Source organism: Notothenia rossii, assembly GCF_949606895.1.
Source record: "Notothenia rossii genome assembly, chromosome: 6".
Classification (NCBI taxonomy): Eukaryota; Metazoa; Chordata; class Actinopteri; order Perciformes; family Nototheniidae; genus Notothenia; species Notothenia rossii.
The window spans coordinates 31,960,262-31,974,204 of NC_136909.1; the positions used below are offsets into that span (position 1 = coordinate 31,960,262).

A 13,943-nucleotide genomic window follows, 5' to 3' on the forward strand; every position below is an offset into this window, starting at 1 on the left:
GGAAACCGACTCTGTCGTCCGGTGATCTAACCGCCTTCTGAAAAAGCTTCACAAGTACGTCGGTACGCAAATGCGCTTTGTGACACAAGTGACGGTACGCATTTCAGATTATTGCCGCGCATGCGTACCTGCGTACCACTTATGTGCACCCCTGCTTATAACCACCTTCATGGTTCATTATTTTCCAGTAGACACTGAGGTGATGGTCAGACTCAGTGACACTGTGGGGTGAGAATACACACTACCCGACATCATTTCACACCTTCGTTGAGAGGCAGAAACAATCAGTGAACTCCTCTGGTGTCATCTTTGACTGGAACGACCACCTGCAGACTCTCAGCCCTTCTTGGCCCCCTGGTCTGAGATGACATTGATGTCATTTCTAAAGGCTTTTGTATGAACACATATGTTGCCACCTCAGTTGAGTGTGTGTGATAACGATCCTTGGAGTATCACCTACATCAGGGGTTCTCAAACTTTTTGTTTATGCAGACTGGTGTTGCACAATGCACGGTGTACCGATACTTGAAAGGTACCGCGATACCCTGCCGTTAAAAACATTACGATTCCTCCGTTTCATTAGTATCGGTACTTTAAGAATGACGGGGAAAAGTACTCCGGTGAGAAAGCGCCGTTTTAATAAGAGCCGTGTGTGTTCAGCGCTCTGCTTCCACTCCCTGCACTGCAGCCGTGCCTGCAGTCCCGCCGCTCTCAAGCACATTCTAAGTCCCTCCCCTCTCTCGTGCACGCGGCCACGCGCTAGCTGCCAGAGCATGTGAGAAAACTAAACGAGAAGCATGGCTGCAAGTGGGAGTGCAACTGCCGCTGCGCCTCGGCTTGTTGACAAAAAAGACGCCAGAAGCGAAATTTGGAAGTATTTGAGCTATATCTCTGACAGTGAGGGCAAGCCTACGGACACCACGAGGCCTGTCTGTGAGAAATGTTTTAGATCCCTGCAAACCAAGGGAGCCAACACATCAAACTTGGCTAAGCACCCGCCGACCGGTGTTGCAGTATAAGTTGAGTCATGACAACTGGCGAAATTCTATTATTTTCGTCATAGGAATCCGGGGCGTGTACATTGAGGACCCATTGTTGACTTACCAGGAAAGAAACATCGTTTGTCGTTTACGTTCATCTTTTGCTATATCTGCCTTCCTAAGATCACTTTGCTGCACATTCAGTACTCGTATGTGAGGTTGTGGGTGAGAGGCCGATATCGTGACGCTTACAGGGAGGTATCGAACATTACAAAGTAGGTGACTGTGTGGATGCCTGTTCAAAACATTGCAAACTTCAATAAATCATTTAAATTATATATTTGTGTCCGACTTTCATTTGTTCATCGTTCTTAATGTGATGTATAGTAGCTTTGATAGCTGTCCATACCTTCAGACAGCCTAAAAGTAAGACACAAGTTGTTTATTCACAGCCCGAACGCTCATCGAGATGACTGGATCAGTCATGACAACTTGTGATCAGCTCCGATTAAATTGTGATATCAATTCTGTAGCTAACCTCCAGGGAGCACGTTTATTTTATGAAATACCTGTATCCCTCTCATCACAACAAGACTCTACACTGTGCAGGAAAAACAATTACATACATGAAAATAACCTTGATGCATGGGAATTAAACACACAAACTAACAGATAAATCATCAGAAGAAGGCAGAGAGGAAGTAAATAACAACAGGAACACGGAAGACAGACAGAATTGCTTAGACACGGGTGTCACATGAAATTTTAATGTTCTGGAAAGTTCCTTATACAGCGTTAGCCTTTTTTATCTCATGAAGTCCCTAAGTGACACACACTGAACAGTCTGGGGTCATGGTCCTTGTCATTTGCTTTTGTCTTCCCATAACAACATGTCCAAGATGTCCATGTGTCAGGCTAAAACATGTGACAGAACTAGCTAGATTTGGAAAGGTTTTTTGTTGCTAAAGTTAATATTCAAGCCATTTAAGAATAAACATGCTTACATGACATGTCATTTGTTAAACATTAAGCTGTCTTCGGCTCTTTTCTGCTGTAACAAATGTAAATGTCCCCTCTGTGGGACGAATAAAGGTATTCTGATTCTGATTACATTTAACCCGTTGTGGAAACATTTCTTGATGAAATTGATATGAAACAAATGCCATAAATATTGCTGTGACACATGGTGTCACATCGGGACTTTAACTCTAAACATTCACAGTAAACCCGGAGTGACATATATGCACAATTAGAAATATGATTATGGTCTGGTCAGTTAATTTAGCTGATTCAATTATATTTAGTTAACATATGCTTTATTCTTCAATTCATAGTATGTTCAAACAAATGCAAACCAAACCATCATCCTTGTTAATTAAGTTATAAATAAGAGTTACTTTACCATTAAAGCCCAGATATTTGACACTAGGGGGGGTTACTTGTCAGAAATGTGTCTATTTAGTCTAAATGACGTTCCCCTTAATTTCCCCAAAAGTAGAAATGGGTCCGGGTTCTTATGGGTTAAACGTATAGGCTTAAAGGCATAATAGAACTACCGTATTATATGTATTCAACTTGTGCCCCGCTGGACTTACTTTTCTGTGGTTTACCGTTACTGTGACATATCAGTATAGCCACGGAAGATAGTTTGTGTGTTTAATTCCCATGCATCAAGGTTATTTTCATGTATGTAATTGTTTTTCCTGCACAGTGTAGAGTCTTGTTGTGATGAGAGGGATACAGGTATTTCATAAAATAAACGTGCTCCCTGGAGGTTAGCTACAGAATTGATATCACAATTTAATCGGAGCTGATCACAAGTTGTCATGACCGATCCAGTCATCTCGATGAGCGTTCGGGCTGTGAATAAACAACTTGTGTTTTACTTTTAGGCTGTCTGAAGGTATGGACAGCTATCAAAGCTAATATACATCACATTAAGAACGATGAACAAATGAAAGTCGGACACAAATATATAATTTAAATGATTTATTGAAGTTTGCAATGTTTTGAACAGGCATCCACACAGTCACCTACTTTGTAATGTTCGATACCTCCCTGTAAGCGTCACGATATCGGCCTCTCACCCACAACCTCATATACGAGTACTGAATGTGCAGCAAAGTGATCTTAGGAAGGCAGATATAGCAAAAGATGAACGTAAACGACAAACGATGTTTCTTTGCTGGTAAGTAAACAATGGGTCCTCAATGTAAACGCCCCGGATTCCTATGACGAAAATAATAGAATGTCGCCAGTTGTCATGACTCAACTTATACTGCAACACCGGCATCCAGAGCTGTTTAAAGAATTTAAAGACAGACAGGTTAGCGAATGTGGTAGATAGCATAATTACATCATGCTCAAGCCCATGCCCTCAAAGCTAAGTCAAATAAGTGTAATTTATTTTGTGACAAACGAACGTTTTCGCTTTTGACGAGGCAATTAATGGCAATGATAACTGTCTAATATGGCTATCTTTTACCAATGTGGCTAACATCTGCAATATACATTTTGTCAATAATTATTTATATTACTGTCACATGACATGTACATGTTAATAAAATATAAAACAAAAAAGTTGTTTGAGATGATGCTTAATTTTATTTAATACGAATTATTGTCATTTATTTTGTTTATTGTTCTCATTGTTTAAAAGTTTGTGTTATGGTTCTGGTGTGAAATAAAGCACAATAATTACATTTAAGACTGTTTCCCTTTTTTTAAGAAAAGTATCGAAAAAGAATCGGAATCGCAATTCTTGACTTGGTATCGGTATCATAACCAAAATGTTGGTATCGTGACAGCACTTTTGCAGACCACTTTTTTATTATCAAGGATTCTCGCGGACCACCTCATATGCAAACCCTAAAAATAAGTACATATATAAACGTAGTGCCAGATTTCAAGATTGACGGCGAAGATTAGCTGGTTTTAGGCTCTCGTTAGCCAGTGTCTCGTAGCACAGAACGCATACTGGCAAAGGCTCATCTTCAGTGCCTATGTAGGTAAATCCCAGTTCCAAGTAGTTTGTATTTTCTCTTAATCTTCCCTTTCTTTGTTTTTTTCTGCGGAATCTGTCTTGTAGATGCCTCCGACTCACTGTCATTATCTTCATTAACAATAACGTTAACCTCTTTTCTCTTCAGAGAACCTGATGCTAGCCACCGATCCATGTTTGTGGTTTTGCACGCGCACACGTAACGATGGGTAACCAGTGGTGAAATGAAGTGTTGTCCATAATTAACGATAACAAATATCTGCGTTTTAACACTACGTTTACATACCGGTATGTACTTATTTTTACAGTTTGCATATCCGCGGACCACAGTTTGAGAACCGCTGACCTACATAAACACATAACCCTACATGATTCTTGATCATTCCATTGGAGAGCTCTTCTTTGCTCTTTAATGGAGTAATGGAGGGAAAGTTGGCATTTTAGAGTAAGTCCTAATCCTGGAAATGAGTTACGAATCTATTACATCCAGGTTCCTTTGTCTCTAAATCAATGTTTTTTTAATGCTTGTTTTAAAAATTGTTGATTGGATGCCTGAAAAAATGGCTGGGGTTAATACAAGCTTACAAGATTTTCACGTTTTGTCCTACGATATAAAATACGTTAGTAAATACCCCTCTAGTAGTGTCTGAAGATTTGACTTTGCTTAAAAAAGGTGATTGCTAACCAGGGCCTACATGAGGCTACTAAACGTCATCACATTATTAGCCGCTGTTAGCTTAGCAATGGTGACGCAAAGTTATGAAACTTAGCTGTTTATTTCCGGCAAACAAGTATCAAAAACGTGTTTGCCACCCACCGAGTTATTTTCTGAGATCCATATGATATGTCAGCTAATTGCTTGTATTTCATGTTTCGAAGGTGGATGGAGACGGTGAGGGCACCAGCGCTATTGGACCTGATGGAGAGGTGAGCTGCAGAGCTTTAAGTTGTTATTTGTTGCTTTGTTATTGTATTTCTTTTGACATTTTTGGTCATAAAATACTGTGTACCCGCTCGTTTGAATCTGCTATTATCTTATTCTAATAACCAGGTAAAACATGTGATGATGTAGAAGAGTTTGTTGATCTGCATCTCCACTTTAACAAAGCTTTTTAAATCGAGCCCACAACTTTACTTTTTTGTTTCGCTCTTACAGCTTTCATAGCATTTTGGGCAGTAGCAGAAAACAGTTTTCATTGTGAAACTTCTGAAAAACCTTGTTTTCACAACCTGCTCAGCATTAAACAGCAGATGGACTCAGTAACACAACTAGCTGGTAGACAGGAGTGTTTAGCAGAAAAGGCGCCGGATACTCCTGTGGAAATTGGTGGTGACCAAAATTGAGCTAAAAGCTATTAAATAGTTGTCTTTTATTCATCAGATGGACATAACTCTAAATGACTACTCATGTGGTGCTGGATGTGTAAACATGCTACTGTTTAGTCACAAGTTCAACATAATAGCATAAAACAATAGTTTAAATGTCCCCCCTTAATTATAAGAAGACAGAACAGTAAGAAGGTCATTCAAACAGCATTTTGAATCTCACATTCCTACCTGATTCATTGATGGATCTCTTGAGGATATATAACTATCGCGGTAATCTCCTGGTGATATTTACTGCTCTGCTGCTTACTGAGAAGGTTATTATGGCTGCGGAAACCAAACCCGCACTTGACTTCAGCATTCTAAATGTGCTCTGGCAGAAATGAAAAGAGAAATCATATCAAATAATAATAATCCTTTCAAAGGCTGTCTGAACCCTAGTTGATGGTACTTTCAAAGAAAATCCACCTCTTGTAAATAATGCAACAAATAAACTCCATTGTTTATTCTCCCTTACAGCCTGCCTCAGATTTGAATTGAGCTACCTTTGTCTCCTGTTAGGAATAGATACGCTAAAGTTTAAAAAGACTCATTAAATCCCTCAGTGGTTGAAATCCTAAATGTTGCATGCTAATGAATCATGATATCATATTATCACTCCTTGCAGCATTTCAAACAAGAATAAGTGAGTTAGGAACAGAACTGAAAACACGGGAAATGTCCAGATCAATTCATCATCACCACGGCAACTTGCTGAAATTATGAAATGCATGATTAACAAATGCCAATTTTCAATAATAACGAGCATTTATGTACATTGATTTAAGTGAGTTCAATGCTCACACGCAAGGCAACCCAGCAAATATAGATCCAGTGCCTTAAGCTAGAAGAAGAAGGGGAAGAGCGCAGAGCAAATGTTTGATAAAGACATGAGGAAAATAGATGTCTGGGGTTTTGTCAAATGACAAAACCTTTACATTTAAAAGAGTTGCTTATTCTGATTATTGTTTTATAACTTTTAGTTCCTCTTTTCAGGGAAACAACAGGGGCCAATGTTCTCCTACTTCCTCTATTGTCGATCTGATCATCCAATATTTACATCAAGTTATAAATTGCTTATACAAAATGTTTGTTAGCATATGCATCCATGCAAACAGCAAAAGATCAGCAGCTATGAAATAAAGAGTTCACCTCCATTTGTTGAGATAATGTAGTTTATTGCTCGTATGTCTGGATGACTGAGACGTTCAATTAATTATGCTAAAGCCTAACATCTTACATGCTTTAGAGAACACGAGTATGTTTTGAAAATTGATGGGTTCTGTTAAAATGCTAAAAACATTGTTTACAACCTTGTGGTTTGTTGTTCCTGCAGCCCATGGACGAGAGCAGCCAGACGAGTGAGCTGCCGGTCAAAGTCATTCAGACGGAGACCGGGAAAGTTTTGCAGGGAACTGATGCTCCCAAATCCGGCCAGCTGGAGGCCTGGCTCGAGATGAACCCTGGGTGAGGAAGAAGCACTCTCTACTGTTGTCAACCTCTGACAAATAAAAGGGATGTTAGAAGGGATGTAACAAATTCACTTTTGTCAGCCAATCCCCAACACCGATGTTTAGAATAACAATGTGGCAAATGCCGATACTGATCTTCTCTGGTGATCTTTCAGGGAAACAAATACATCTTTAATCAAGATATTATTATACTGCGGGCTGCTGTATAGCTCAGTTGGTAGATGTGGCGTGTACTCGGGCTCGGCCCCCATGCGTAGGACCATTTGCCGTGTGTTTCCCCCTTTCATCACTGACACTTTAAAAAAGGCACTGGTTGCCTATAACATTTTTTTTAAATGAACCGCCTTTCAGTTCTTCATCACACTAACTTTGAATGAGCACACATCCCTAAAACGTCTTTATAATAAATAAAACAGGCTTAGTTTATGAATGTGTAAGGGCATGTCAAGGGCATTTTAGTCAATGAGTTCATATTGTGAGTTCAGTCAGATGGCACTATTTTGCCTTTTTTTTTCTTTTAAATAAGGCTACATTTTTGCAGACATGCTGTGATCTAACATGTTTATAAGGACAGCATTGTGAGGTTCTTACATTTTAAAGTCATATATAGTATGTCAAGGATTCAACACCCTAAATAAAGTAAGAAAGCCCGTTTCCTGGCAGGTTTAGATTGCTGCTTGGTAATTCTGCCGTGTTCATTATTTTGATGTGTGCCTGACAGAAAATAAATATAGTAACTCTACTTTCTTTTTCCATTGTTTTTCCTCCTCTATATATCAGGTATGAGGTGGCCCCGCGGTCGGACAGTGAGGAGAGCAGCTCAGAGTTTGAGGAGGAGGTCAGTCACTTTCTCATTAGTGAGATCCCACAGAGGATGATGTCAGATCAGCATCACTCTGCTGCCCTGATTCAAATCATTCAAACCTTATTAATAAGCATTTCAGCCACTTCACAGTCAGAACAACTGCACACACACTGACCACACATCAACATCCACCAGGGGGCTGTAGCTGTATGCACTTCAGTAATCATCTTCAGAGCTACTTCCGTCTCTGCTGTTGTTAATATATTAAGTGTTCCCTCATGTCATGTTTTATCATACAAGGATGAAGAGGAGGGGGCCAAAGCTGAAAGAAAAGAAGAAATTGAAGAAAGGAAGATAATCGATCCTAGTGGAATTGAGGAGTTTGTCGCTGATCCCACGGATATTATTCTGTAATGTATTATGGTTACTATACATCACACTTTGTCAGATTTACTGCAGAGCACCTTTTTCCTCTATCAGCTGCAAACAGAAGTCCAATCTTTAGCTTAAACATTTTTTTTTGTTTTTACCAAGTGGAATTATTAATAAATATATTAATAATAATAATATGATTTAATAAGAAGAAGCAATAACAATAATTTCTTATTGTTATTATTAATAATTAGAATACACATTTTATATATTTATTGTGCCTTTCTAGGTACTCCAAGACACTTTACAAAAACACTTCATTCAAGTTTTATACAACAAATATGAATCAAAAATATAAACAAACAAACAAACAATAATTAAAAAGAATACAATATGTAATTAAATCTAATTAGAGAAAATATAAATTAAAATCAAAGTAAACATTAAAAGATCGATTTTTTTTTACAAAACCAATAACAGTCTTCGGATATTCCCAACGGGTGCTTAGGAGGGAGGAGGTCCAAATAGTAGACACCGAGATGAGGGAAAGACACCCGCTTTCCTTTTTTTGATTCTCTTCTCTTTTACATGACACATTCAGGTCGGCCATTCAGGTGGACGATGAGTACAGTGTTCCTACCGGACAAACCAGCACCGCGTCTTACTACGGTGCCGCCCACGCTGTCATTGAGAGGGTGGAGAAGCAGTCAACGCTGCTGATCAATGGCACACTCAAACATTACCAGGTACACACACACACACACACACACATACACACACACACACACACACACACACACACACACACACACACATATTTTGGCGTGCAACGATTATGAAAACAACATAATCGAAATAAAACGATTATTTTTTGTATTAATTAAAACAAATTGTTTTGTTTTTTCAGTTTTCAGTAATCAACTGTTAAAAACTGTTCACATGTTTTTTTTCAATAAATTGATGTTTCCAAAGTAAATAGATAATCGTTTTTAATAATCGTGATATCAATTATTGACCCAAATAATCGAGATTATGATTTTTGCCATAATCGAGCAGCCCTACCACACGGCACATTTTTCTGGCAGAAATACGCGACGTGGACACACCTCCTAAAGTTGCATACAATCCCAAATACTCAGGTAAATCTCAAGTACTTTGATATACTTCAGTACTTCAGTAAATGTTCAGTAAGGACTCTGGTAAGAGCCGAGGGGGGGTCTCTGTATGTACGTACATAACAACTGGTGTTATAACGGCATCATCATTGACCATCACTGCTCTCCTGACCTGAAGTTCATGTCAGTTAAATTGCCGCCCGTTCTTTCTACCTAGAGAACTAACTGTAGTGATTGTCACGGCTGTGTACACACACACACACACACACACACACACACACACACACACACACACACACACACACACACACACACACACACACACACACTTTGATTTCGTTACTGCTTTTGGCTATTTTCAATTTTCAATATAAACCTGCAATTTTTTTTAAATGAGATTCTGATTGAATTGTTACCATCTTTCTGCAAAACAACTTTTTTAATAAAAGAAGTAAAGACATCCACATTTTATATTTCACTTATTACTTCGCTTTATATCAAAAAGTAATTTGTAATCTTTGCCAAAATCTTAAAGGTTCAACATTGTTAATTTTTTCAACAGAAATGATCAGAATGAAATGTAAGTTTTAGCCTCTGAAAGCTACACAAACATTACATGGGAGTAAATACATGTAAAATAAAACAATAAACACAATAAAACTTAAACAGTATACTTATATAAATATCACCTATTTTCTTAGAACTAAACCACTAGACTCATCAGTTAGGTATTATAAAAGTGCAATTGAATTTGACATGGCAGCTGATGTGAATGTAAGAAATACTAAAATATGAATTACAGTTCAGTAAAACACATGTCATTTTTAGAGAAAGAATCACTGTAATCTTTCAGTATCATGTGCATAAACAGTAGTTAAATTATGCCACAATGTCAAACTGAGTTCAAGTGTTTTTGGAAGTGTTTTTTTAATCAGTAGGGAAGCGCAAAGGCTTCTCTTGTAATTAAAACTGTGTTCAACCTCAGCAGAAGGACATTTTTGAGACTCAATCCATTCTTGAACAGTTTGTCTTTGTCTTCGCTGCCAAGAGACTCCAACACCAGACAAGTCTGATTTGTTTTGATCAGCTTGCGAGTTTAAACTTTTTTTCTCGCTCTTTTTAACTTAAACTGTTTGTTATTTGTAAGCCTAGGGCCAGCTGCTGCGAAGGCTCGGTGACCTCTATTTTTTAGCCTGGTCTTGGGCACTACCAGCAGCAGCTGGTCAGCCGACCTTAATGCTCTGGCTCGGGTGTAGTGATGGAGGAGTTCTGCTATATAGGCCGGAGCCAGCCCATTTAGTGCTTTAAAAACAAATAAAAGGAGTTTAAAATCAATTCGGAACCTAATAGGAAGCCAGTGCAATGAATAAATGCTTAATCTGCTTTCATGGTTAAAGTAATAGAAAAATGCAGAATGTGCAGGGATGACTTATTTTTGTAGGCCGAACCATAAGTCAGCATTGCAAGGGCAATTGCATTTTTCTGACCTATTGCAGAAAATAACATCTGTTGCAAACACACGTTTCATATCAACACTATTTTGATTGAAGCTTAAGGGTCAACGCAATCGGCAGGTGTAAAAAGCTAACGCTAGGCTATAAACAGACTACCTCAAGCATAACAACCGCTAAGCTAAAGGCTGCGAATGTTTGGCATGATATCTTTAGAGGGTCTCATTTAATCACTTGTAGCATCTTGTGTTTTTAAGACTATTAAAAGCTTGAGACATTCACCAGTGGGATGTTTTCTGATGTATTGTATCTATTAAAACATTCGTAACTTTGTGTTAACCACAGACCTTTTTTTCGGGGACCCAACTAAACTTTGACTTGAACTTGACTTTGAGAAGAGGGAGGCTAAAATGCTAGCTTATTCCCTGTTGTAGGACTCATTCCAGCACCGCTCTATTCTCACCAACAATCAGGAAGCTTCACATTTTTTAAAACCATCCTCAAAGCAAGCTAACGTCAGCACAACATTGTCATCACCAATGATTGCCTTCTATTTTTTGTATTCCTAACACTGATTCTGTTTGATATTCCAAACTGATGGATTTTTATTTTTGTGTTTTGCGTACCTTGTCTTTTGTTTTGTTTGTTTGTTTGTCAATCTGCCACAGGCAATGGATGCAAATCAGCTTCTAGCTATCTCTGGTGTAATTACTTTTAATGCCCCTGCAAATACATAGAAAGAATAATTAAAAATGATGATACACAATTAAACAAGACTTGCAGGCACATAAAATAGTTATTTGTAGCTGTAGTTTTCCTATTCCGTTGTGAATGATGGCGGACACAATCCTTTTTCTGTGCAAAAGAAAAAAGTTAGAGTTCTTGGTCGAAAGTTCCTTTGTTTTTTACGAATACCCACCAGAGCTAGAGAGTTTTTATTTATCAATTTTCTGCTGATAGACTAATTGATCACTTATCTCATACATATATATTTTGTATGTATTTTACATGATGTATAAATACATCTGCTAAATCATCTCATTCTGTTTTAGAGACAGTTGTTCGTAACTCGTAACAATGCACCTACATTGTTTTTCAGTGAGACTTCATAATCCTGGCTCTAATGCAGTTAAATCCTTCGTTGCTGGACATTTCGAGGATGCACCAGTGTATCCTCTGCGGTCTTAAAATCCCCACAATGCTTTGAGCACGGACCAATTTCCAAAATCTTTGGCGGAAAATTGAAGGCGGGTTCTCGCATATGACGCACACCTGCACACTTGCTACCTGTCCCATTCTTCGTTCTCCGAATGAGAGGAAGGATTCTTGCCTAGCCTCTGAAAGACCTGACTCGGAGGGACATGTCCTACCAAGGAAGCGTCCTCGACATTGAGAAACACCCAGTGAAAGTGGATGGCAGTGAAAGATGGCGTATTACAAGAGATAGGGAACTGGCAATTGGAGGCAGCTAACATTTCCTTTCTTCCAATCCCGGTAATCCTTTGATTTATGGCATGGCAGGCTTTAAATGAGATCTTGTGGCAGCTCTTTGGGAAGCGACGTCTGCTGTTTAATAATTTGACAAATCGTCGGCTGTGAGACCAGAGGTTGAGTTAACCGGAATACTTTAATGACGAAAAAAATCTGATGGTCGTTTGTCATTTAAGCAGGTTGAAACAATGAGGGCGATCCATTGTAGCTTTAAGTAATTTATAGCACGTTAAAGACTTTGGAGCCTCCTTTCTCCTTTTCCCTCCTCTTTATGACGCAAGTGCTTGCAGGATTGGGAAATAAAAACCCATGTTCCGAGAGTGTGGGCAACTTTTGATCACTCACCTGGGAGAAATGTTCCCCGACTTCATGACTTTGTCTGAAGCGGCCCTGATTGGTAATTCCTGTCACCAGTTTGACAGCAGGCTTAGCCTTTTACATTAAATGAAACCAAGAAGTGGTTTGTCTAAGGAAATACGCAAAATCTTACTTAGTAAAATGTACTTGTTCATATTGGCCTTTGAAGCAAAATGGCTTCAGATTCTTTACTGTCAATACAGGAATAATTATTAATTTGCTTCTTGTGTGTTAAAGAGGCCCCATCATGCTTTTTTGAGGTGTCCCCTTTCTTGTACTGCGTTATATATGTTTTTTGGTGCATATAAAAGGTCTGCAGAGGCTAAAATCCCAAAGTTCCCTCCAGAGGGAGTGTCTGGGAGAGAAACTCCCTCTGCCTGAAACTCTTCAATTGGACTCCGTTGTTTACTTCTGTAAAGCATCATCACTATGTAACATTCATGCTCTTATTTGCTAGGGCTCCAACACATTGTACGTGATAGACTAAAGGGCCACTCTAAGCAGTTGATCAAAACCGAGACGGCCAGCTAACCAATCAGAGCAGACTGGGCCCTGGTTTCAGACAGAGGGTGAAAAGAGGTGCTGCAGAACAGAACAGGTTGTTACTAATAAACAAGAATACAGTTTGAAAGGGGAGTGATTTGTAAAATATCCATAAAGAAAAAGAAAATCTGTTTATAGTTCTGTTTCATATGGGTATTGAGAGATGTATCCATAGATTTCCTAATGTTGCTCTCAAAGTGCACAAGATTGATGCTTTTAACTTCAATATTAAAAAAAAAAGTCTTCCCGTGGGTCTCCCCCTTGAGGAGGTGAGGTCCCCCCCACTTAAATCATGTTCAAATGGATAGGAAACTAAATGCAGTTGCACACATCTTGTGTCCATATCTTTAAGTTTAGGTGGTCATGCCACAACCGTACACGCGCGAGTCATAGTGAGTGTCTGCATTTGGGGGGGGGGGCACCAGCTAAAATCTTACCTAGGGCAGCAAATTGGTCAGAGCCGGCCCTGGCCAAAAGTGCAATAAGAGTTTAGCATGTTAGGGCGGTAACACAAGCAATTTGTCTAAACATCTTGCAAAAGTGCACCACATTCAGACGGAGGAATGCACCGTGTTCGAATGTCTTTCTAGCAGCTCTGTAGCCCCATCCACGAGTAACTTTTCCACGTCAGGTGTTATGTATGCTAGCAGCAACACACAGAGTTAACTCCATTATACAAACATGGGTTAATGATTAGAGGTAACCGAGTTACTCTTTATTTTGTTAAAGTTTCAGCTATTCTGTTTACAATTCCGTCATCCATCCATCCATCCATCTTCTCCCGCTTATCCGTGGTCGGGTCGCGGAGGTAGCAGTTCCAGCAGAGAGCCCCAAACTTTCTTTTCCCTGGCCACATCAACCAGCTCTGACTGGGGGATCCCAAGGCGCTCCCAGGCCAGAGAAGAGATATAATCCCTCCATCTGGTTCTAGGTCTACCCCTTGGTCTCTTCCCAGCTGGACGTGCCTGGAACACCTCCCTAGGGAGGCGCC

General features: G+C 39.3%; 1 protein-coding gene across 2 annotated transcripts in view; it reads left to right on the forward strand.

The window, feature by feature from the left end:
• smarca2 (SWI/SNF related BAF chromatin remodeling complex subunit ATPase 2) overlaps positions 1–13,943 on the forward strand; it is a 97,394-nt gene that overhangs the window by 24,468 nt on the left and 58,983 nt on the right. For both annotated transcript variants that reach the window (XM_079690577.1, XM_079690576.1), the window contains exons 11-15: positions 4,861–4,908; positions 6,683–6,813; positions 7,599–7,656; positions 7,924–8,033; positions 8,597–8,741. In XM_079690577.1, the coding sequence (XP_079546703.1) occupies positions 4,861–4,908; positions 6,683–6,813; positions 7,599–7,656; positions 7,924–8,033; positions 8,597–8,741 (492 nt within the window). The remainder of the gene's footprint in view (positions 1–4,860; positions 4,909–6,682; positions 6,814–7,598; positions 7,657–7,923; positions 8,034–8,596; positions 8,742–13,943) is intronic.